At 44.4% G+C, this 25,044-nt stretch overlaps 2 protein-coding genes and 1 long non-coding RNA gene across 15 annotated transcripts in view; 2 read left to right on the top strand and 1 right to left on the bottom strand.

Moving 5' to 3' along the window:
* Window positions 1-421, bottom strand: part of LOC120888294 (uncharacterized) — a 40,565-nt gene extending 40,144 nt beyond the window's left edge. For all 3 annotated transcript variants that reach the window (XR_013440570.1, XR_005731806.2, XR_013440569.1), the window contains exon 1: window positions 310-421. This is a non-coding gene — a long non-coding RNA (uncharacterized LOC120888294). The remainder of the gene's footprint in view (window positions 1-309) is intronic.
* The window catches only part of Ikzf4 (IKAROS family zinc finger 4), a 31,683-nt gene extending 16,705 nt beyond the window's left edge, over window positions 1-14,978 (top strand). For 7 of the 11 annotated variants that reach the window (XM_021733477.3, XM_078053345.1, XM_040280499.2 and 4 more), the window contains 6 exons: window positions 3,847-3,951; window positions 5,371-5,631; window positions 6,474-6,641; window positions 9,686-9,835; window positions 10,301-10,432; window positions 11,167-14,978. In XM_021733477.3, coding sequence (XP_021589152.1) covers window positions 3,847-3,951; window positions 5,371-5,631; window positions 6,474-6,641; window positions 9,686-9,835; window positions 10,301-10,432; window positions 11,167-11,927 — 1,577 coding nt within the window. In that variant the 3' untranslated portion in view covers window positions 11,928-14,978. Of the gene's footprint in view, window positions 1-373; window positions 510-2,246; window positions 2,341-3,846; window positions 3,952-5,370; window positions 5,632-6,473; window positions 6,642-9,685; window positions 9,836-10,300; window positions 10,433-11,166 lie in introns of those variants that run through there. The other 4 variants (XM_078053342.1, XM_040280496.2, XM_005335615.4 and 1 more) reach the window with 3 other exon arrangements.
* Window positions 14,979-18,262: 3,284 nt separating this feature from the next.
* On the top strand, window positions 18,263-20,672 carry Rps26 (ribosomal protein S26). Its single transcript, XM_005335618.4, has 4 exons — window positions 18,263-18,415; window positions 18,660-18,837; window positions 19,859-19,989; window positions 20,568-20,672. The coding sequence occupies exons 1-4, from the start codon at window positions 18,338-18,340 to the stop codon at window positions 20,601-20,603; spliced, it is 423 nt and encodes a 140-aa protein (XP_005335675.1). The 5' UTR covers window positions 18,263-18,337; the 3' UTR covers window positions 20,604-20,672.
* The last annotated feature ends 4,372 nt before the right edge of the window (window positions 20,673-25,044 follow it).

The following is a 25,044-nucleotide window of genomic DNA, read 5'->3' as shown; positions in this document are numbered from 1 at the left end:
TCTCTCTCTCTCTCTCTCTCTCTAGCATTTGTTGTGCAGTTCTTCTTTGTCTGCTGGGCAGGAGGGCAAAAGCACCCACCTCCCCTCCCTGTATACCCCCCCACCCCTTCACTGTCTTAGAAAAGGGATGCTGTAGCTTAGCATCCCCCCACCATACACATATATACATTTTCTCCAGCCCCCTCCCCAAGCACATCCAAGCGTGTTTTCTCCCTCTCTCTTTCTCTCTCATTCCACCCCCCGCCCGAACACACATACACTCTGGACTGAGCTGTTTCTTGCTGGCTGCAGCCGTGGGCCCCTGCTCACCGTGCCGCTGCCGCTGCCTGCGAAATGACGGCGGTTCCCCTCACTTCCAGGAATCCACGCTTCCTGGAAGGTGAGTGGCTGGGCTCACCCCTGCCTGCCACCGAGACGCAGACATGCACACACCACCCGCACTCCCTCGCCGTTTCCAAGGCGGCGGCCGTGTTCGCACCCCAGGGTCTCACCGGCAAGGGAAGGATAATGTAAGTTCAGGCAGAAGGCGGCTAGTGGAGGGGGGAAGGGGGGGTGCTGGGGCTAGGGAGCCAATTCAGTAACAACTCCCAAGCCTGAGAGGGAGAGGATGGGGGCTGTGTGTGTGTAGCGGGGGAGGGGGCGTTCCTCCTTACACTTGCGGAGGATGGGAAAGGGTGTTTGGTGTTGCTAAGCAAAGACCATTGACTTGGACAGTGGGAGCTTGTGGTGACATCTTGATTAGGCCTTGGGGACAGAGGTACTGCTGCCTGGGGTGAAATACCAAAGCAGACCTGGGTGGGAATGGGTGATAGAGAATTGAGGTAAGGAATAGGCGCCTTGACAGCAAATGCCTCAGCCTGGAACCAAGATCTAAGGGGCCTCAGCCTCCTCCCCACAATAGAGCTGACGATGGGCGTCTTTCTTTGCTCATGTACCCACTGTTCCCTGCTAGCAAGCTAGCATCCTGCCACCTGGAGCCCATGGTCAACAGAATAAGCAGTCAGGATGAGGTCCCTTGCAGAGAAGTGTGGAGGCTCGCTGAGCTCATGGCTGTTCTCTAGAGGTAGCCACTCTCTGAAGGGATCTAGAGAGGGCAGCGGGAGCAGAGGGCTTGTCTCCTTAAACATGTGAGACACATTTATCTTTTGCCCTGCTTCCCAGTTCCTTGCCTACTGTTTCTCTGCCCTTTACCTACCTCTCAGTTCCTCTGATGTGAACCTCATGATTTGGCTTTGCCCTCTGGGGGTTCAGCCAATCTATGATGACTTTGACCAAGAAAATTTCTCTAAGACATGAGAACAGCCTTAATTCTTGGCTTTGACAGTCTGGGGTTTCTTGGGAGTCCCAGGCATTTGAAATTCCCTCACTGAGGTTTCTGGGGCTGAGAGAGGAACTGCTGAATTTTCTAAATCTAACTCTAGTCCCCTTCACCCTCTGGCTAGAATTCAAAAATCCCTGGAGCCCCACAAATACTTCCTGACCCCCAAAACAAATTCAGTCTTATGTTTTAGTCCCATGAAAGTAGACTTAATCCTGTTTTCTCTCTTACCTTTATCCTAGGGAGGGCAATAGCATCAGTAAGCCTTTGGAATTACTGGTGGACTTGAGGCTCCTGGAGCTTTCTCACCTGTTTCCAGGCCTTAATTGGGAAAGCCACAGATGCTTTCTCCTCAGTGTCCTTAAATATTCCTTTAAGGATACCTTTCCCATATAGTAAGCCCCTGGCCCCATAAGGCAGCCTCAGCCCTGGTAAGCTGAGGCTAGCTATGGATTTCAGCAAGCTCATCTATCCTTTTAGGATCAATGTCTGAGCACCAGGCCCTGTTCTTTCCCTGTAACTAATATCAAGTGATTTAGAGCAAGTCACCACTAACATTTGAAAATGAATAAGAAGATGCCCTTTTCAGACCTTCTAACCTTGGTAATCCTACACTTAATCGAAAGGTCATATTTTAAAACTGGGTCTGAGTCCACAAGTCTTAACCCACAGTCCTGAGATGCTCGCTTCATGATATGTGTGTGGTTCTGATTTCAGGCAACTTTCCAAAGAAGCCATGGCTCACCTAAAGAGCCCCCGCTGGGAAAACTTAGATTCAAGCTATATATATGGCTTTTTCTATAGATAGTGAACAAATTTCCTCAGGTTTTGATGGGATAGCATGGGGGAAATGGGACTCTTAGGAGAGGATATGAATGGGAAATGGTCCCAAAGTCCTGAGTGGTTGTTTTCTTCCCACTGACCAAAGCTGGAGAGGGATCCCTCAGGAGGGTGTGTTCCGGATTTCTTGCCTCAGGCCCAAGACTCCAACCATTTTATAATGGAATCTTTATTTTGTGAAAGTAAGTATGTGCATAGCTGGGCAATTGGGTAAAGTACTAATAGGTGGACTTCAGGAATGAATTTTAGGGTTTGTCTCTCCTCTCTCTCTCCCTCTCCCTCTCTGTCTCTGTCTGTCTCTCTCTTCCCCCTCTCTCATCCATATTTAGGCCTGTGTGCACACAACAATGCATGTTCATGTTAGCAGATAATATAGAAGGCTATGGGTATGTTTATTTCAGTAGGTATGTTCTCTTTATTCTCTGTGTAGCTACATATTGCTTTGTGTCTGTATATGTGTTTATCTTCATGTGTTTTTATTTCACTGTTATATTTATGCAGAAGATTGTGGGGAGGAGGGATTTTTTAAAAGACACTCATATTTTCAGGTATGTTATCTGATTTTTGAAAACATTATGATACTCTCAAAAGCATTTTACAAAACAATTTATCAAGAAATTAAAATGAATATATTGAGGGTAAACTCATTATTTAATTCTCAAGGGAACATCAAATAGTAAATTTGTGACTGAAATCAGATCAGCTTTCTGAAGTACTCAAATTTTTTGCTGAATTTTGAAAGTGTAATGGACCCAACTCCCCCTGGGACAGTGATTCCCAGTTGGCTGTATAAGTGATGGTCAAGGAATGGGCACTTACTCTCTGTGACCTAATCCCAGCTCCACCACTACCAGCTATGTGACCTTAGATAAGTAATATAATCTCTCTTATGACTCCTTATCTGAAAAATTAACACAATATTATTTTGTAGAGTTGTTTTAAAGATCAAAGGAGATAATTCATTTATCTGGGTTCTATATAGAATAATGCCTGGCACATAGTAAGCACCAGAAACATTAGCTACTATTACTGTTGTTACTAATATTATTATTAGATTCAGGGACAATTCCAACTGCCCTTCCTACAGATCCTGAACCCGGTAGTGGGCCTCCAGAAAGGAACAGGAAGACTGAACATGGTGGTACTGTAATTCCAGTGACTCAGGAGGCTGAGACAAGAGGATCACAAGTTCAAAGCCAGTCTTAGCAACTTAGCAAGGCCCTAAGCAACTTAATAAGACCCTGTCTCAAAAATAAAAGGGGCTAGGGATGTGGCTCAGTGGAAAAGCACCCCTGGGTTCAATTCCTGATACCAAAAGAAAAGAAAGGAACAGTAGGAAAGAACATTGTTCTAATTCACCTCCTCTTCAGGCCCCTATTTTCCTCTCTACCCTGGCCCGCCCAGCCAGTCCTGCTTCCTGCAGACGTCAGGCAGTGATGCTCTTCCCCTCAGGCCTAGATAAAGGTAGAGTAGACAAGGCCCAGCACTGAGCTCACGGAAGTTGGCATTGGACACTAAGCTGGTAGGGGCACAAGGTATGGTGCCATGCATACAACACAGCTTTGTACATGGCTATGGGATTAGTGTTTGTGAAGTTTAACTGAATTTTTTTAAAAATTAGGCAATGGACAGTATATGGCTCTAGCCCCAGCCCCAGCTTTACCTGCCTTCTTGTTCTCTCCTCTAAGGTAGCGGGGACTCATCTCTGGAAAAGGAGTTCCTTGGGGCCCCAGTGGGGCCCTCGGTGAGCACCCCCAACAGCCAGCACTCTTCTCCCAGCCGCTCACTCAGTGGTAAGTCAAACTCCTACCCCTCCTGGCACTCGGCACCCCTATTTTTGTTTGGCCCTCAATTCACCTTCCATAGGCAACCATTTTCCCATCATCACCTCCTTCTGGTCTCCTGCTTAGAGTCTCTAAAACCATGAAAGAACTGGACCTGGTGGCCCACACCTCTAACCCCAGCAACCTGGGAGGCTGAGGCAGGAGGATCACAAGTTCTAGGGCAACCTCAGCAACTTGGGAGGCCCTAAGCAACTTAGCCCTAAGACCCTGTCTCAAAATAAAAAACAAAAAGACTGGGAATGTAATTCAGTGGTTAAGCACCACTGGGTTTAATCCCCAGTACCAAAATAAATAAATAAATGCATGAAGGAGTTTAGCATCTGGCTTCTGAAAAGAGTAGTCATTGCCAGACCAGGGTGGAACACATGGGTGGCATTAAGATGAAGTAGGTAAATTCTGGAACTGGAGAAGTCGGTAGATAGAAATGGTCATTAGAGATTGATAGGAAACAGAGTAAAAGGACCTCATCTCCCCATACCATGTACTCCTGCCCAGGCAGGATCTCCCTGACTGCCCCTCCCCAGTTGGCCCTAGATCTATGACATTCTCTAAATGGTTGAAATAGCCAGGAATGTAGGTCAGAGCTAGAGCCAAAGCCTTCTCCTCAATGGCTCCTCCCTCTTATACTACCCCCCTCTCAGATTTGTATGGAGGGAAGTGGGGGAGGTTCAGTCTTTTGGGGCAGGAGGATAATGGAAGCCATGCCTATCTTCCAGTTTTTCTCTTTAGTTTGCTGTCCCTCTTCAGTCTTCCTAGGACTGTTTTCCCGCCACTGTTACTTGTTGGCTTCCTGCCCAGACCCAAGCCAGACATCTTTCTTAATGACAAGAGAGTAGAGAATAAGCTGCCTCCTTTCCCCAGTGACAGAAGACATTCTATATACCCCAACTTTTTTCTCTTAAAGCCTGTTTTGAGTGGGGGAATACCAGGGATTGAACCCAGGCGCACCTAGCTACTGAGCCGCATCCCCAGCCACTTTTATGTTTTATTTTGAGACAGGTTCTTACTAAGTTGCTTAGGGCCTTGCTAAGTTGCTGAGGCTGGCTTTGAATTTGTAATCCTCCTGCCTCAGCCTCCTGAGTGTTGGGATTATAAGAGTGTGCTACCATACCTGGCTTCTTGAAGCCTGTGTGGTTTTTTGTTTATTTGTTTTGATTTTTTTTGGTGGGTGGGAGAAAAGGGGAATGTTGTTTCAGGTTGCAGAGGACTCTGCTATCACCACCCAGGATACTAGGGTATTGACTCCGTCTTAAGGCCTATAGGTCTCAGCACCTGGAGACACCCTGTTGGACTTCAGGAGTGTTGCTCTGGCCTGGGAACAGGTTCTCCTTTGCCTACATCTGTTCTAAACATCATCCCACCTTCCAGCCAACTCCATCAAGGTGGAGATGTACAGCGATGAGGAGTCAAGCAGACTGCTGGGGCCAGATGAGCGGCTCCTGGAAAAAGATGACAGTGTGATTGTGGAGGACTCATTGTCCGAGCCCCTGGGCTACTGTGATGGGAGTGGGCCAGAGCCTCACTCCCCTGGTGGCATCCGGCTGCCTAATGGCAAGCTCAAGTGTGATGTCTGCGGCATGGTCTGTATTGGACCCAACGTGCTCATGGTGCACAAGCGCAGCCACACTGGTGAGTAAGCCAGAGGCATTCAGGGAGGAGCTGGGTGGGGGGTGCTTAAGAGGTAGAGACAATGCTGGGGCAATGGCAATAAGAGGGTTGCAGGAGTCCATGCTGGAGTGGGGTAGTCTCAGAAAGGGAAGGGTCTCTCCCAGCACATTTTCTAGTTGACAAAAAAAAAAAAAAAGAGGGAATTTGAACTTCCCTTAACTCCTGTACCTTCCTGGCACTTTCCTCAGCTGTTGTTATAAAGGAAAGCTACTGTTTTTCTGAGGATGTGAGGGAAAAGGAGTTGTTGTAGCCTCAAGGAGGATTCTTACAGCTCAGTGGTAGAGTTGTGCTTAGCATGCAGTGAGGCACCACGTTCCGTCTCCAGCACCAAAAATAAAAAAAAAAAAAAAAAGAAGAAGAAGAAGAAAGAAGGAAAAAAAGAATAAAAAGGATCCCTTTGTCCAACAGGAATAGGACTCCTGAGTATCATTTGGGCCTTCCTAGCTCATAATTATTAAAAAACAAAAGGTAAGGGGCAGGAAACAAAGGCTTCCTCCTCTTAGCCTCTTCAGACTTTGAGCTCCACGGGGCCAATGGGCCCTGTGGAGCTCAGTTTTGGGTAACAGACTTGTGGTCTGGTGTTCCAGGCCCAGTACCCCTTTTCTGCCACACACCTCTAACTCACACCTTCCCAGGACAAGACCGTTCCCAGGTGATCTTGACAAAGCAGTATTAGCATGTGTGGCACACTCCTGCCCCTCAGCAATATGTTCAGTGAAACTTCCCTTGGCAGTGTTAGGGACTATCCTCAACCTTTGACATTTTTCATGCCGGCCCTCTGGAACCTGTTCTTTGACTTGCAGGTGAGAGGCCCTTCCACTGCAACCAGTGTGGTGCCTCCTTCACCCAGAAGGGGAACCTGCTGCGCCATATTAAGCTGCATTCTGGGGAAAAGCCCTTCAAATGTCCTTTCTGCAACTATGCCTGCCGCCGGCGTGATGCACTCACTGGTCACCTCCGCACACACTCAGGTCAGTGACCATCCAGCAGGAGAAGAGAGAGTGGGGCCCCGAGCATACCCAATAAATAGAGCTCCTAGACTTTTCTGTATTGGGGAGTTACATTGTCTATCACTGAGGAGGGGAGAGCACTCATACAGAGTACAAATAGGGCCTTGCCTCTTTAACTCTTCCTTTCTTCAGTGCCCATGAGAAATTTGCAGGACCCTTTGTTGAGGTATTTTACTGCCACACTGTGTGACATGAAACAAAAAGAGCATGGATGGTCTTGGCTCCACTCTGATTTTTGTTTTTTAGACAGTGATAATGCAAGTGCCATCTGTGCCCCACACCCACACTTTTGAGCCCATGGAAAACCCTCTTCCCATTCCCATTTACCCTGGGCCCCGCACTTATCACCATCTTAATCTGCCATCTATAACACCAGAAGTTTTGGGCAACCACTGTCTATCCTCTCCTCTACTTCCTACAAGATCCTCTAAATATCCATGGGCCTCCCAAACTGGAAAAAAAAAAAAAAAAAAGGAGCCTCAGACCTCCAATTAGGAAACAAGTATCCCATTTCTGTTCTATCCCAAAAGGCTGTCACTTTCCAAGAGTCAGGAGCAAGTCTAGAGAGTGTCTAGGAGTCAGTATTTAATAGTGCTGGGGAACTGGATCAGCAAGGTTTTCTAGATCAATCAAGACTATTTGAATCAGTATATCTCAGAATCAACTAGACAAATAGTACTTGTCAGAAATTTTACTAAGTTTGGGGCTTTTGGCTTGGATTTGGGAAGATGCCAGAAGCTTAGCTGGCAGGAAGGAGGGAACTCGAGACTGAAAAAATGCAGGAAAAGGGGAAGAGAGGAAAGAATTAGCAGGGTCTGTCCTCGAAAACTTTCCTTGCTGTTTTTCTCTTAAACTCTCCTGGGCCAGGACTTAAAGGGACAGAGCAATTATTTCTGCTTTCTCCATCTACTCACCTTCTTTCAAGTTCTCCCACTTTATAACTGGGACCTCTTTATCTCTATATACATGGAGGAACAGAGAGAAAAATCATCACTGATTCATGCTTTATTATCTACAGAGCATTTCATTTGTGTCTTCTCATATAATCCTCATAATAATTACAAGATAGATGTGATTATCCCCATTTTGTTGACAAAGAACTGAAGCCCCTGGGAGAAAAAAAAAAATAAGTTGCAGGCCACATGGTTTTTATGCAGCATGACTGGACCCCCCATCAAGAATCAGTGCCAGAGCTGAGTATGATGGCACACGCCTGTAATTCAGCTACTGTAATTCAGGAGATTGAGGCAGTAGGATCATGAGTTCAAGACCAATCTGAGCAATTTAGTGATACCCTATCTCAAAAATAAAATAAAAAGGGATGGGGGTATAACTCAGTGGTAGAGTATCTGCCTTAACATGCGCAAGGCCCTGAGTTTGATCCCCAATACTGAAGGGAAAAAGAAAAAAAGATCCAGTATCAGGTGCTCCTTTTTCTCAGGAAATGGGCTGCTCCCCCTGCTGTTATGAAACCAGAATGGCTTGGCCCCCAGAATTCTTCCCAACAAATTCAGCTGGGTAGATTTTAGATGTTGTTCTGAAGGAAGTTAAAGGGAAAAAAGGAGACAGGTAAACTGTCAGAGTCCATCTCTGTTAAGATGCTTCCTGTTACAGTTGACACATAAGAAAAAATAGGCTGGAGGATCATTCCTCTCCCAGATGTTAAGTCATTCCCCCAAGGGTGTTGGATAGATAGGAACTCTGGTGTTCATTTCATCCCAAAACACTAGGGTTTATGGAACCAGAGCAAAATAGCAAAATGTTGATTTAGTCAAGGCATAGCTTAGGCATTAGTAGGGGGTGAGTATCTCCTGAAGAGAGGAGATATTTTCTCCTGTCTCCCTGCTCAATAGAAGCAAAAAAAAAAAAAAAAAAAAAAAAAAACCATAAAATATACAATACCTTGTACTCTTCACTGTTTTTTTCTCTTTTCACAAATATAATCTCTCAAAAGTTGTCTTAAGCTGGCGTGGAGGCACACCGTATAATCCTAGCAAGTCTGGAGGCTGAGGCAGGAGGTTCACAAGTTCCAGGCCAGCCTCAGCAATTTAGCAAGGCCCTAAGCAATTTAGCAAGACTCTGTCTCAAAATAAAAAATAAAAAAGACTGGGGATATATCTCAGTGATTAAGATACCAGTGATTAACCCTTGGGTTCAATCCCTGGTACAAAAAAAAAAAAAAAAAAGTTGTCTTTATAACCCATTCTTTAAAAAAAAAAACCCAAGCCAGGTGCAGAGTCCCACCCCTATAATCCCAGTAGTTTGGGAGGCTGAGGCAGGAAAATCAAGAGTTCAAAACCAGCCTCAGCAACTTAGCAAAGCCCTTAGCAACTCAGTGAGACCCTGTCTCTAAATAAAATGCAAAAAAAGGCTAGGGATGTGGCTCTGTGGTTAAGCCCCTCAGTATAGAGAGACAGAAGAGAAAATAATCAGTTAAATCAGGCAAGAGGTGGAAGTAAAAATACAAGTAAAGGTCCATGAAAACTGCCTCTCCCCACAAGGGCAGATCTAAGGACTCTCATTTCTGTCACACCAGCCCACCAATTTCCCCCAAACCAGGGCACATAGTTCGTTAGCAAAAAAAAAAAAAAAAATCCCCTTGTCTGATAAACAGCACTTACACCTGCCTGCCACATGGAAAGGTTAAACCGCAGTCTGGGCCCCAGACTCTGAGATCCTGGGGTGGGGCTTGCTTGCCTGCCTGCTGTTCCCCTACAAAGGCCTTGGGTCCTCACTTCCCTTGAGCAGCAACTTGGTCATCAAAGCCCATTACCAGTCTGAGGCTGTATGTCTTGGGATTCCCTCACTCCCATAGCTGCACATTGTCTTTCTTCCCCAAATTTGTCCATCTGTCCATTGTTGCAGGTAAAATTGGAGAAGGGTAGACAAGCAGAAGAATTCAACTTAGCAACATCTTTTTCTCCTTATGCCAGTGTATATTTGCTCCTGGATAATTTTGAGAACAAGGGCATGGAAGTAACTCTGATGCTGTCTATCTTCCACAGTTTCCTCTCCCACAGTGGGCAAGCCCTATAAGTGCAACTACTGCGGCCGGAGCTACAAACAGCAGAGTACCCTGGAGGAACACAAGGAACGGTGCCACAACTACCTACAGAGTCTAAGCACTGAAGCCCAAGCTTTGGCTGGCCAACCAGGTGTGGCCCTGAGCAGTACTATGGGGGAGTTAAGAGAAAATCCAGAGGATTGCAGGTCAAGGGTGATTCCAGTTCCTCCTCCTACAGAAGGATGAGATATATAAAATGAGAAACAGTTATCCTCATTAAATCTACTATTAAATCTTCCAAACACCCCATTCTAAGTACCCTCGTCAGTGTAGAGTAAGGTCTTATGTTAGGTACTATAGGGAGATCCAGAGGTAGTGAAAGGTTGTCTCTGTATCTTTAGTCTAATGGAGGAGAGAACACAAGAAGTATAGAATCAAGGGTCAAATGTGTATACTTATCCTCAAATGGTCTGAAATATGGGGATGAGCTTTAGAAGGGTAAAGTAAATAGTTTCCCAGGCTTTAGGTCTGACCCTCCTTGGCTACTGACCTGCTGGTTTTCTTGAGGTAGTATTACTCCTACTCAGCTACTACTGCCCCCACTCCTTCCCACTAGGTGAGGAGATCCGTGATCTGGAGATGGTGCCAGACTCCATGCTGCACTCATCATCTGATCGGCCAACTTTCATCGATCGTCTAGCCAACAGCCTCACCAAACGCAAGCGTTCCACCCCCCAGAAGTTTGTAGGTAAGAGTCCAGTTAGAAAGGAGATGATAGCTTAAAGCCACAGCTCAAATAAATTTGAGCTCTGATTACCATTAGACCAGAGATTTTGATCTGGTGGTTGATCTAGGAAAGAAAACAACCTGATAATTCTAGTGTCAAAAATTATCCCTAGACCAGGAGAGAAGTAATGAGGAAGGATGTACCTCAAGAGGGTGGAAAGGAGTCAGTGTTGAGAACTTGTGGTAGCCTAAGGGGAGGTGTTTGGGGGTTCAAGCCCTCTGAGGTTTTGAGAAGGACTTCAGTCTGTGTAGGCTCTTGCAAGACTTGGAGGAGAAGTAAGCATGTACTTCCCCCACATGACTCTGGCATGAGGTCCCTAAGGATCTGGAGTTTTATGGAGAGTGATGAAAGAAGTATTCATGCTAGGTAGGATAATACTTGTCTAAAATTACAGCCTATAGTCAGGGAATGAGCCCACCACACTGCACTCATCATTCCATCTTGGGGGAAGGAAATGAGGTGTAACAAATAAGGTTACAAGCAGCTGGGAGTGTAGCTCAGTGGTGAAACACATGTTTAGCATGTGTGAAGACCTGGGTTCAATCTTCAGCACCACAAATAATAATTACAATTAAAACAATAATAATGATGATCATGTTATATCCAGCCCCATGGGTTAAAAGAAACAAACCAGCAATCCTGGGGAGCACTTAGGAATTATTCAAAGACAGCCTTGCTGAGATTTTTCTCCACAGGTGAAAAGCAGATGCGCTTCAGTCTCTCAGACCTCCCCTATGATGTGAATTCTGGTGGCTATGAAAAGGATGTGGAGTTGGTGGCACACCATGGCCTGGAACCTGGCTTTGGAAGTTCTCTGGCCTTTGTGGGTGCAGAACATCTGCGTCCCCTCCGCCTTCCACCCACCAACTGCATCTCAGAACTCACTCCTGTCATCAGCTCTGTCTACACCCAGATGCAACCCCTCCCTGGGCGCCTGGAGATTCCAGGGTCCCGAGAAGCAGGTGAGGGACCCGAGGATCTAGGTGATGGAGGTCCCCTCCTCTACCGGGCCCGAGGCTCCCTGACTGATCCTGGGGCATCCCCTAGCAATGGCTGCCAGGATTCCACGGACACAGAGAGCAACCATGAAGATCGAGTTGGGGGGGTGGTGTCTCTCCCTCAAGGTCCCCCACCCCAGCCACCTCCCACCATAGTGGTGGGCCGGCACAGTCCTGCCTATGCCAAAGAGGACCCCAAGCCACAGGAGGGGTTATTACGGGGCACCCCAGGCCCCTCCAAAGAAGTGCTTCGGGTGGTGGGGGAAAGTGGTGAGCCGGTGAAGGCCTTCAAGTGTGAACACTGCCGCATCCTCTTCCTGGACCACGTCATGTTCACCATCCACATGGGTTGTCATGGCTTCAGAGACCCTTTCGAGTGCAACATCTGTGGTTATCACAGCCAGGACCGGTACGAATTTTCTTCCCACATTGTTCGAGGGGAGCATAAGGTGGGCTAGTGACCTCTCCCCGTGCCCTTAGTCCACTACTCCACTGCCCCACTATAGGTGTCTAGCCTTGTCCCCACCACACCCCAAGGAGTTTTGCATTGTAGCCCCCACCACTGGCCACTTGACTTCACACCTAATCCTGACTCTCCTTGCCTATTCTTTTCTACCCTGACCTATTTAAGCATTGTGATGAAACAGATCTTTTGCTTATGTTTCTTCTTTTTCTCTTCTCCTCTCCTCTCAGCATATTCACTGAGTTATTTATTAATTAGTTGACTTTGCCTTTTTTATTTATGGCATTCCCTTGCCACTCCCTCACCCTCTGGCCCACAGCTCCCTTCTACTGTAGGCCTAATTTTTTTCTTGTGGATCTAGCATCCAATAGCCCCAGGGGTCAGAAGCTCCTCTTCACATTAAGAGACCTTGAGCTTCTTGCTTTAATCCTCACCCTTTATCTGATTTTTCAGTTTTTATGCTGATACCTCCCAATGGCCCTACCTTAGCTCTGTGGCATTATATCTCCTCTCTGGGACCCTTCAACCTGGTACTCCATACCTCTCGTGCCCTCTCACTTTAGGCAGCTTGCACTATTCTTGAATGAATGAAGAATTTCCTCATTTGGAAGTAGGAGGGGTTGAAGAAATTCTCCCCTGGCACTGTGAGACTGAGGATCCTCTTAACTGCCCCTGGGAATATGAGCTCCCCAAAGCCTACATTCAGGATCTCTCTCCAGGATGTGATATAGCTCGTCCCTGTCCCCAGCCCAATCCTCATCACCACCCTAGTCTCTTCAACCTGCCGCTCTGCTAAGTGGTGGCTTTTCTCTCTGTGGAGTAACCCCATTTTATATTCTCAGGGGCCAAGGCTAGGTCTGCAACCCTTTGTCTAAGGCACATTGGGAGCCACAGGTGCCTAATTAGGAACCAGGGCATGGGAAGGGTGTGGGTCAAAATATTTTCTCTCCTCCACCTCTCAGACTTCTTCACTCTAGTGACCTTCATGGGCTTACAGGGACTCTTTCAGTCCCCATCCTATGAGAAACTGGTGGGTAGCTGCCTGAAAACCAGGGGTCTCTCAACCCCTCTGTCATGCTGCCTTCTTCCTCTCCTTCCCAGCAGGATTCACTTTCTCATTCCTGCTCTCATGGGCTCTTTCTTGTTATTGGTGGCAGGGAGAAAAGGATGTCTCTTTTTTCTCTTCTAATTTTCAGTGTAACCAAAAATTATCCCAGGATGAGCAAGGATATGTGCCCCTCATCCATTCCATCCTTGTTCCATCAAGAATGGAGTAGGCACAACTCACCAGGGGTCATCCTTCACTGCCCTTCTATACTCAGCTCCCAGACATGCAGGAGGGGCATTCTTCTCCTGGCTGCTGCAGAGACCCCTGGCTATTTGGATAACCAAGGATTCATGAGAAGGGGCAGGAGGAGGTACAACTCCACTGCAAGTGAAGGTCTCTTTCTACAAAGAGCTCCCTGCCTGGGGCCACAGCCATCCCACTCTCTGCTTCCTTGAGATTCAAACCAAAGGCTGTTTTTCTATGTTTAAAGAAAAAAAAAAAAAAAAAGAAAAAAAAAGTGAAAAACCAAACACAACACCTCACAAGTTGTAACTCTTGGTCCTTCTCTCTCTCCTTTTCTTCCTTTCCTGTCCATCTTTCTTGCCACGTGTCCTTTCCTTATTGGCCTTTCACCTCTTCTTCTTTTCTCACTCCCTATCAGGGATATTTGTTTGGGGGGTTGGTAAAAGGTGGGCTAAGGATCAGATCCTGGGATTGGGGCTCTTAAGGGTCTGGGAAGAGTCTACCTTACCCTATCATGGGAAGTGAAAAAAAACTCTTTTCCCCCCTTTTCCTTCCCCATTATTGTGGTTTTCCCAAGAGAACCAGATTGGCAGGGAGAGGCCTTGTGGGATGATTGTTCCTCCTTGACAATGTAGCAATAAATAGGTGCTGCCAAGGGCAGAGGATGGGGGAATCAGCTCAGAGGAGAGTGGTCCCTAGAGAAAGTAAAGAGTCTTCTCAACAGCACCCTTAGGTACTTGCTCCTTGTTCAGGATGGCAGCAGAGCTGAGATTAACACCTGGGCTTCTCGAACTATTCTGGTTATTGAGCCACTTCCTGTTGGACCTACCCATCCCACATCTTCTATGTCTGCTGTGTATTTGATGATACCTCATAAGGACTTATCCCTTCTGGGGTATCAAAGCCTTAGGGTGCCCTCATCCCCTCCCCTAACCAGCCTTGGCACCTGTAACCTCCCGGATCATGAAGGACTATGCTCTGAGGCTATACTCTGTGCCCATGAGAGCAGAGACTGGAAGGGCAAGACCAGGTGCTAGGGAGGGGAGAGAGGGGCATCCTGTCTCTCTCCAGACCATCACTGCACTTTAACCAGGGTCTTAGGTACAAAATCCTACTTTTCAGAGCCTTCCAGCTCTGGAACCTCAAACATCCTCATGCTCTCTCTCCCAGCTCCTTTTACATAAAAAAATAAAAAGAAAGAACAAAAACCACACAGAGAAACCCACATGGAGTAAAGAGGTGTTTCCTTTTATATTGCTATTCAAAATCAACACCACAAAAAGAAATAAGAATTTCTAAATAGACACTTTTCCAGAACTTTGTTTTTTCCTGTCAATGTCCAAGCTGCGGGTGGGATTTTGTAATACTTCTGGCAGCTTCTTTCCTTGTGTACATAATATACATATATATATATTTTTAATCAGAAGTTATGAAGAACAAAAAAAAAAAAAACAGAAGCAAGTGCAATACCACCTCTCTTCTCCCTCTCTCCCAAGGTTTCCTTTGTAGCCTGTTTGGTGTTTCCTTTGACCCTTGCCCCTCCACTTCCTCCTCTCTTCCTCTGCCCCCCACCTTTTTTTAAGTTTTTCTCCTTTCTCTATGGGAGTTAAACTAGCTTTTGAGACTTATTGCAAAGCATTTTGTATATGTAATATATTGTAAGTAAATATTTGTGTAACGGAGATATACTACTGTAAGTTTTGTACTGTACTGGCTGAAGGTCTGTTATAAATAAACATGAGTAATTTAACACCCCTGGTTGTCTTTGCAGACTTCCTTTGCCTTACTTTCCTGCTAGGAGGGAGGAGGGATCTCCTTGCAGCAAGCTGTACTAAACAGTTTTGGAGGTGAAAAAGATTGAGAGTAAATCAGACCAGAGAGCTCAAGTTATTGCTGCAGAACAGGGAAAATTTCAGCCTACAATGAGAAGTGGAGGAAATTTTCCTATAAGTATCTTCAGGATATGAAAATCTGACTTGCCTATCTAGTCAAAGCAGAGATTCATCAAACCTTTGTAGAGTACCTACTATGTGCAAAACACATTACATGCCTAGGGAGATGTAAGTTACAATAACACGAATGATGATAATGATAGGATCCACCATTTCAGCATCTCATAATTCCCAAGCACTGTACAAAGTCGTCTTTCTTTTTCCCCCTGGTGCTGGGTATTGAACCCAGGGGCACTTTATCACTGAGCTACATCCCCAGCCCTTTTTATTTTTTATTTTGAGACACAGTCTCACCAAGTTGCTTAGGGCCTCACCAAGTTGCTTAGGGCCTCACTAAGTTGCTGAGGCTGATCTCAAATTTGTAATCCTTCTGTCTCAGCCTCTTGAGCTACTGGGATTACAGGCATGTGCCACAATACCCGGCCCAAGTCTTTATTTAACTGGAGAAATACCTGCATAAGAATAATCACAATTATTGGTGAAAAATAAAAGACCAAGAGAGATTAAATAATTTGTTCAAAGCTAATCAGCCAATAAGTAAAAGGCAGCATTTGAACCCAAGAATATGTAAGTCCAAAGCCTGACTATGCCTTTATGACAGTGAAACCTTCAGGCAACAAAAATCCAAAGAAAAACGAAGTAGAAAAATCAACTTCATTATGTCTTAAGTGTTAACTATTTTCTATACCTTTCATTCTAAACTTTTTACTCTGATCTATCTCACTGCTGATACTACAATGAAGTAAAAATTGGAGACACTCGATTTAGTAAAAATCGATTATTTACTATGTCTCATTGAAAATAACATATTCAAAGTTAAAAGACAAAATGTATATAGTTGCTTCCACCTAAAAACAAAAATTAGAAAATAGATTTTAGCCCCAATAAAGTGGGTTAAGGTTAAATGAAATGTTGTTGGAGAGAGAGTGAATCTGCTGTGTTTCAGAAGTTAGAATGACATATGAATAAATGTTTGGTTTCTATCTATTCCATCTTGGGCTCAAATGCTACCCAAGGAGGCTCACTTCCCACCAGTTCACAAATCATGCTCTAGAGCAGTTTTTCAAGTGGCCTGTATTCTAAGAGTATCCTTAACTTTAGAGCTACTAGGTGGTTGCAGGATAGCCTTTCCTGCTCAAGGCGCAAGCCTTCTGATGGCTCTTCAAAGGGAGCTGAAAATGTGTGAGGGAAGGAGGTGTGGATTTTTATTATTTATTTATTTATTTGTGGTAATGGAGATCCAACCCAGGGGCACTTTACCCCTGAAAACATCCCCAGCAGGTCCCCTTCTCTCTCTCTTTTTTTTTTTTTTTTTTTTTTTTTTGTACCAGGGATTGAACCCAGTGGCTCTCAACCACTGAGCCACATCCCCAGCCCTTTTTGTTTTTTATTTTAAAACAGGGTCTCTCCAAGTTGCTTAGGGCCTCCCTAAATTGCTGAGGCTGGCTTTGAACCTTGCAATCCTCCTCCTGCCTCAGCCTCCCAAGGTGCTGGAATTACAGGCATGCATAATACCTTTATTTTAAAAATTTATTTATATGAGGTGCTGAGGATGGAACCCAGCGCCTCACACATACCAGGCAGGCACTTTACCACTGAACTACAACCCCAGCTCCCCACCCCATTACCACATTTTTATTTTGAGACAGGGTCTCACTATATTGCCCAGGTTGATCTACAAGCTGTATCTTCCTGTTTCAGCCTTTTGTTTTTGTTGTTGCTATGCTGGGCATCCAACCGAGGGCCTCCAGAATGCTAGGCAAGCACTCTACCATTGAACTACACCAAGGAATGGCGAAATCACCTTTGTAGGTCTTGGTCAGCATTTATTAAAATAAAATAGAGAACAAAACATACTAGTGCACCTTATGTCATAAGGGTGTTATTTCATGAGGCTTGTATATATGTATATTTGGGTTTATGTTTGGGTACCAATGAGAAATGCACTTCTGTCATGTGTCCGGGTCAAAAATATGAAAAATCTCCGACCCACCCTTTACCTGCATTCATTTGTTTGCTAGTTGAGAGATAGCATAATACAGTGGCACCAATATACCTATTACTAGCTCTGTGTATTCTGAACAAGTTATCTAGTCATTTTGCACTTCAAATTTTCGAACTTTAAAGTGATGATAATAATAGTGCCTATCTTATAGACTTATTGAGGGTTAAATGGGTTAGTATTTACAAAGAGCTACTACAATTCATGGCACTGTGCTAAAAAGATCTAAGGATTAAAAGGGCGGATAAGAAACAGTTCTAGTTCGGGTGCAGCGAAGCACACCTATAATCCCTAGAGAGGCTGGGGCAGAAGAATCCTGAGTTCAAAGCCAGTTTTGGCAATTTAACGAGGCCCTAAACAACTCAGTTAGACATGTCTCAAAATAATAAAAAGGATTGGGGATGTGGCTCAGTGTCTAAATGCCTCTGGGTTCAATCCCAAGTATCAAAAAAGAAACAGTTTCAGCACACATGTTCTAGTTCATTGTCTCGCATTTCGGTCTTTTATTCACAAAATGTTGTTTCCTTCAAGGTCTCCCACTTCGTAATTTTATGTCTTGTGGCAGGACAGAGAAAAGAAATATGAGGGGCCGGGACTGGTGACACAAACCTGTAATCCCAGACAATCGGGAGGTTGAGGCAGGAGAATTCCAAGTGTGAAGCTAGCCTCAGCATTTTAGCGAGGCCCTAATCAACTTAGTAAGACCCTGTCTCAACATTTTAAAAAAGGGATGGTGAGGTAGCTCAGCAAAGCACCCCTGAAGAACAACAAGAAAAAAGAAACGCGTGCAGCGTCACTTTCGGCCTAAGAACGAGGGGCCGAGACCTCTCAGCTCTGTACTACAATCCCCAACACACATCTCTCTTCCTCTGCCCTCTAATTGGAAGAGCGTTTTAGGGCCTAGCACCGGGAGGAAGTTGATCTTAGCAACGCATGACGCAAATTTACAACATCCGGCCTACGGTGTCGCGATGTTTCTCGCGAAACCTATAACACTAATTTTCTTCCGCCAGTAGGCTAAGTAGTCCCAAAGTTAACTTGTTCCATGCATAAATAAACCCTAGGAACCTCTGTCTCCTCTGGGTTTCTTTGGAAACGCTAAGTAATCAAGAAATTTTTGGAAGTGGTTTTCCGTTCTTGATACTACGGGTTTTCCCCACATGAGCGTAGGGATCTTGCGCTATATAAGAGGTCCGGCCGGATGTCACCTCCTCTCTCGGGTCCTCGCTTCCAAGATGGTGAGTTGTGGCGCGTGGTGAGCGTGGGATTCCGGGTGGAGGCTGAAAGGAGCAGATTTGGGGTTTGTGGGAAATTGAGAGCCAGTGCCATGGTGGAGGAGAGACGTATGGTTTTGGATTTAGAAATTCGAGAAACCTGAGTGGCGCCTTTTTAGGCTGCCGGCACGAAATGGAACCCGTAGAGGGCTGACTCTGGTTGAGTTCCACCCTCTTAATTCCTAATGGGATCTCTTTCTTGATACAGACCAAAAAAAGAAGGAATAATGGTCGTGCGAAAAAGGGCCGCGGGCATGTGCAGCCTATTCGTTGCACGAACTGTGCCAGGTGCGTGCCCAAGGACAAGGCCATTAAGAAGTTCGTCATTCGAAACATCGTGGAGGCCGCAGCCGTCAGGGACATTTCCGAAGCAAGTGTGTTCGACGGTAAGTGAGCCACTGGCACTAATTGTGTAAGGATCTAGTACCTGAACTTATCTCGCGCTTTTGCAGAATCTGTTGGCGCATTTCTGGAGTATTCTAGGCAATTTCTTTAAGGTTGTTGGTAAAAGAGAATGGTATATTTGTTCTCGTTTTTGGCTTGAAGCATAGTGTACCTTTTTGTGATAGTGCCCTGGCTTTACTCCGAAGTTTACATCATGTGACTGCCTGTATTTCCAGAAACTCTTCTGTAGACAATCCTAGTGAATGTAACAATTCTTAAATTAGCGAAGAGCATTTAAATGCTTGTAGAAAAGTACAAATGAGTCAGTTTCACGAAGATTTATTTGAAGAATGGAAGCAGGCTAGGTGGGGTGTCCTGGCCTCCAAGCGACCCCGAGGACAGAGGCAAGAGGAGGCTAAGTTAATGACCAGTTTGGGTAATTTTCAGATTTTTTAAAAAGGCTGGGGATTTAGCTCATCGGTATAGGGGAGTAGGGAAGGGGATGAAAGAAGACTAGTTTTTATAGTGATGTAACTTTTTTCTCAAATTACTTTCTTAGGCAACGAGAAGGGGGCTAGCTTTACAGCTGATAAAGCTGTTGAAGGAACTGGACTCTGGGTTTATTACTTGTAAATAGGATGTGATTTTGGTTCCCATGGTGTCAAGATGGGTTTGGAGGGGATATTGTTATTCATTTGTGAAACTGACAGTTATGCTTTTAGGTTCCAGAGCTGAACAGTTTTGGCAGCAACAAAGTTTCATGGATGTGTCTGACATATGCTTTGATACTTGTTTTGCTTCTTTTAGTACTGTGGATTTAACCTGGGGTACTCCACCACAGAGCTAAATCTCCAGTGAACTTGTGATCCTCCTGCCTTAGGCTTCCAAGTTGCTGGGGTTACAGGTGTAGGCCACCATGCGTGGCTATAGGTTTAGTTTTGACTGATAGAATGAACAAGAAAGAATAATATAAGGTGGGTATATAATACCTAATGATGTTTTTCTCTTCTCCCCTATTGTCAGCTTATGTGCTTCCCAAGCTGTATGTGAAACTGCATTACTGTGTGAGTTGTGCCATTCACAGCAAGGTAGTCAGGAATCGATCTCGTGAAGCCCGGAAGGACCGGACACCCCCACCTCGTTTTAGACCTGCTGTGAGTATTTTAAAAGAAGGATGTGTACATTTGAGGAGTTATGGATAAAAATATAAGTGAGGGCCAGAGAAATATCAAATTAAGATCTTTTGTGGTAGGGCAGGTGGGACCCACACCTAAAACTCATAAAAGGGCATAGATACTTCTCAGGAATTTTTGGGGTTGAATAGTGTGTTCTCCTTCCATATCTACCAACTGTTTATGTGGGGGTTTTGGTTATTGTGTTTTTGATCTGGGGAAGGAGCTTGAGGCCTTGTACATGATAAGCAAGTGCTCAGCCACTGATATTCTAATCTCAGATCCTTCTTTTTTTTTTTTTTTTTTTTTTTTGGCGCAGTGGGAGCTGCCGGGGATTGAGCTCAGGGGCCCTTGGCCACTAAACCATATTCCCAGCCCCATTTTATATTTTATTTAAAGACAGGGTCTCACTGAGTTGCTTGGCACCTTGCCATTTGCTGAGGCTGGCTTTGAACTTGCAATCCTCCTGCCTCAGCCTCCCCAGCCACTGGGATTACAGGTGTGTGCCACCAGATTCGTGGTTTTTGATTGATTTTTTTTTTTTTTTTTTTTCCTTTCAGGGTGCTGCCCCACGACCTCCACCAAAGCCCATGTAAGGAACTGCATCCTTAATGAGTGAAGAAAATCTATCTTCTGGAAAAAAATAAAATGGAAATTATAATTCATATTGCATGTTGAGTGTATCTGTAGGCTTTGTGTATGTGTGTTTATGCTGTGTATTCAAGTACCACAGTTTTCACAGGGAACCTTAATTTTTAATTCTTTTTTATTGAGTACTTGGTCTTGCTAATTTTGCATAGCTGTGTGGAACATGGAGGTTTAAACCATGTTAGATTTCTAGATATATGTGTGTATTAGGTTAATTCAGCCTGTACAAGTTTAAGTTGGCACCCTGAAATTGAGGGAGCACCTGGGAGTTTAGCATGTATAAGGCCCTAGGTTTGGTTTGATTCTTTGGTAAAAGAATGTAGTTGTGATGCCTACCTAGAAGGCTGATTTCAGTAATTTAGTGAACCCTGTCTCAGAAAAAAAATCTGTGTGGAGCTTAGTACTAGAGTGTCCCTGGATTCAAATTCCCAGAACTGGGAAAAAGAAGGAATAGATGTTATAATCCCTAGTGGGGGGTACTATTTATTTGGAAACTTAGGACGACAAATAGCTTCAAAGAAACTTGTGAAAAATCACCAGGCATGGTTGTGATTGATTCAGTGATTAAATCACTGTTAATTCCAGTGATTTGGGAAGTTAACAATTTCAGGCCAACATGGCCTGTCTCAATTGGTTGGGGGTGCTTGCCTCACATGCACAAAGCCCTGGGTTCAGTCCCTAGCACCACACACACAAATTGGTTGGGGGTGTAGCACAATGGTAGCGATTTATAGGTTAAATCCTCAGTACTACATACAGATTTTTTTAAAGGGCTGAGGTTGTGGCTCAGTGGTAGAGACCCTGGATTCTCTACATATAAAACACATAAAAATAAGTAAACAACGATTGTGTCCTGCTGGGGATGTGGCTCAAGCAGTAGCGTGCTCACTTGGAATGCGTGGGGTGCTGAGTTCGATCCTCAAAGATTTTGTCCACCTAAAAACTAAAAAATTTTTAAAAAATATTATGTCCATGTATAACTAAAAAAAATTTTTTTAAAAACCCAGCTAAATTGCTGAGATTGGTTTAAATTAAAACTAGCCAGGGGGCTGGGGATGTGGCTCAATCGGTAGCACACCCATCTGGCATATGTGCGGCCCAGGTTGGATCCTCAGCACCACATACAAAGATGTTGTGTCTGCCAAAAACTAAGAAATAAAATATTAAAAAAATAAATAAAACTAGCCAGGAAAGTATGTATCTAATCCCAATGACTTGGGAGGCTAAGGCTAGAGGATGGCAAGTTTGAGTCTGGCTTCAGTAATTTAGCAAGACCTTGTCTCAAAAAATGAAATGATGGATTGTAGCTTAGTAACAACCAAAGGTATCCTGAAAATGTCCCTAGGAAACTGAGCTGTAAACTCATGAAGTCAGAGACAGTGTCTAGTTGATCAGTTACGTTGCTTGATGTACAGCCAGTGCTTACCATTTGTGGATGAATAAGTATCCTCAGCCTATAGAAAGAGATGAATGAAATAATCCATGAATGAGACTGACTTATACCATTTGAACAAAATGCAGAGTTCTAAAGCCATACCTCCCCAAAGAGTCCAGGAATCTGCATTTTTAACAGCAATCCAAGTGACTGCTGGAATTGGTCTATAAATTATACTTTGAGAAATATTTGGGTCTTTTGTTTGAGTTTTTTTGGGTTTGATTTGGCTTTTTGCTTTTTTTTTTTTTTTTTTTTTTTTTTTGGTGATACTGAGGATTGAACCTATGAGGGTTTTGCTGAATTGCCAAGTCTGGCTTTGAACAAATTTCCCACCTCGGCCTAGTGCTGAAGGTACAGGCACATACCACCACCATGTCTGGCTATTAACTTTGAAAAATATTAAGCAGTTATACTAGAGAAAAAGACTGCTGTGGTTTGTGAATAAAAACATGGTACTATTTCAGTCATGATTGATGGGTGGTTCAAGCGCAATTAAGGAAGATGCTGGAAAAGGGGGTTAGGGAACATTCAGTATGGGAGCACTTTCCTAATATGCTACGCCCTGTCTTCAATCTCCCCAAACAGGTGGGGGTGGGGACAAATAAGGGTGACAGGGTAACTCAGAAGGCACAAAATGCAAGAGATGTGAAGCTAGCTATAGTGAAAATAAGTCCCCAGCTACCTAGAAGGCAAATGTATAACTGCTTTCAGATATATTTAGCACACTTTCATCTTGCTTTCCTTTTTTTGGGGGGGAGATACAAGGGATTGAACCACTGAGCCACATCCCCAGCCCTATTTTGTATTTAAATAGAATCAGGGTCTTGCTGATGTTGCTTAGTACCTCGCTTTTGCTGAGGCTGGCTTTGAACTCTGCCAACCATCTGTCTCAGCCTCCTGAAACACTCGGATTACAGTTATGTACCACTATATCCAGCTTGCTTTCCTTATTTTGAAGAAGTTTTTGAAAGTATATAATGAAGCTGGCATGGTAATGATATCTGTAATCCCAACAACCTGGAAAGCTGAAGCAAGAGAATGGCAATTTAGAGGCCAGCCTCAGAAACCGTATGACCCTGTCAAAAACAACAAAAAAGCCAGGCGCTGGGGTTCTGACTCAGTGGTAGAGCACTTGCCTAGCATGTGTGAGGCACTGGGTTCGATCCTCAGAACCACATAAAAATATTGTGTGGATTTACAACTAAAAAACATTTTTCCACTATTGTCATGTATGTAAAAAATAAAATAAAAATATTTTTAAAAGGACAGGTGTGTGGGCTGGGGATGTGGCTCAAGCGGTAGCACACTTGCCTGGCATGCGTGCGGCCCAGGTTCGATCCTCAGCACCACATACAAACAAAGATGTTGTGTCCGCCGAAAACTAAAAAATAAATATTAAAAAAATTCTCTCTCCCTCTCTCACTTTCTCTTTAAAAAAAAAAAAAAAAGACAGGTGTGGGGGCTGGGGTTGTGGCTCAGCTCTAGAGCACTTGCCTCGCCCTGGGTTCGATCCTCAGCACCACATAAAAATAAATAAAATAAAGCTATTGTGTCCAACTACAACTAAAAAATAAAAGGGAGGCGTGGTGGAGCACATCTGTAATCCTAGCAGCTCTGGAGGCCAAGGCAAGATTGCAAATTAAAGACCAGCCTCAGCAACTCCAACCCTATCTCAAAAATTAAAAAAGGCTGAGAATGTAGCTCAGTGGTAAACACACCTGGGTTAAATCCCCAGTACCAAAAAGAAAATTGGATGGAATGTCTCCTTAAGATACATTATCCTAAATTGTGAGTGTAAGAGAGGGAGGAAAGAACTCTGGAGACATCTTTTTAAAAGAACTTAGCTGAAAAAGGAAGGAGGGAAATAGGGCCATGGCTGGGAGGATAAGTGGGATGAAGTAGCTGGGAGAAGAGGGATTTTATAAAATGGTAGAAATAGCATGTTTGCTGGAGATTGGAAAAATAAACTAGACAAGTATATAATATAGAAGACAAAAGCATGTCCTTAAATAGTCAAGAAAGATCGATGGAATCTTAGTACTCAGAAAGATTGGCTTTGTATACAGGTGTGGACAGTTTATCTGTAAAAGCAAGAGAGAAGATGGAATACATAGTCCAAATGTAGATGGGTTGTTTGCTACTTCTGTTTCTCAGTGAAGTAGGAGTTAAGGTTTATCAGCTGAGAATGAGGATACATGGTGGAGTTGGTGGTTTCAGGAGAGTAAGAACAGAAAAGCCATCTGGAGAGTACATAGGTAAGCGGCTCAGAAGCATGGTGAGCTACACACTCCTGGTGGGCCAAGGGGAATGGAGTGATACCCGACAAGCACTTGAAGTTAGAGGACAGGTATTTAAAGTGAGCCCAGTTGGCATAGTCGAGTACTTTTTACAGATACAAACCCAAAGTAGATGGAGAATTGGATTTAACCCAAACTGTGAGTTACAAAATGAGTAACTAACCCTAACCCTAATTCTAAAAAGAAATTGAAGGTAGTGTCAAGGGAGCAATTACAATGACTGACCATGAAAGTTAAAGTGCATGAAGAGGAAAAGATAGGATTAGGGGTGGGGGCAAGGTAAGGGAGGTATGATGCCCAATGAGAATGGTGGTATATGTTCAATAGGTTCAAGTTTTAGTTGGTATTAGGACTTTTGAGATGGTGAAAATAAAAGGCCAGGAGCTGGAGTTACAGCTCAGTCTATGATAGAGCACTTGCCTAACATGCAAGGCCCTGGATTCAACAAGCAGCAAAAAAAAAAAAAAAAAAAAAAAAGTTCAGAGATGGGATGTTTGCAAATGAAACTATGAAGGGCTGGGGATATAGCTCAGTTTTGTAGAGTGCTTGCCTTGCATGCATGGGGCCCTGGATTCGATCCCCAACACCAAAACCAAAACAAACAAAACTAAGAAGAAGTTGCAGCTGCTGCTCAGAGGTCCTTTGAGGAGAACCAGT

Source organism: Ictidomys tridecemlineatus, chromosome 6 (assembly GCF_052094955.1).
Source record: "Ictidomys tridecemlineatus isolate mIctTri1 chromosome 6, mIctTri1.hap1, whole genome shotgun sequence".
NCBI lineage: Eukaryota > Metazoa > Chordata > Mammalia > Rodentia > Sciuridae > Ictidomys > Ictidomys tridecemlineatus.
This window is presented reverse-complemented; position numbering and strand designations above follow the sequence as displayed.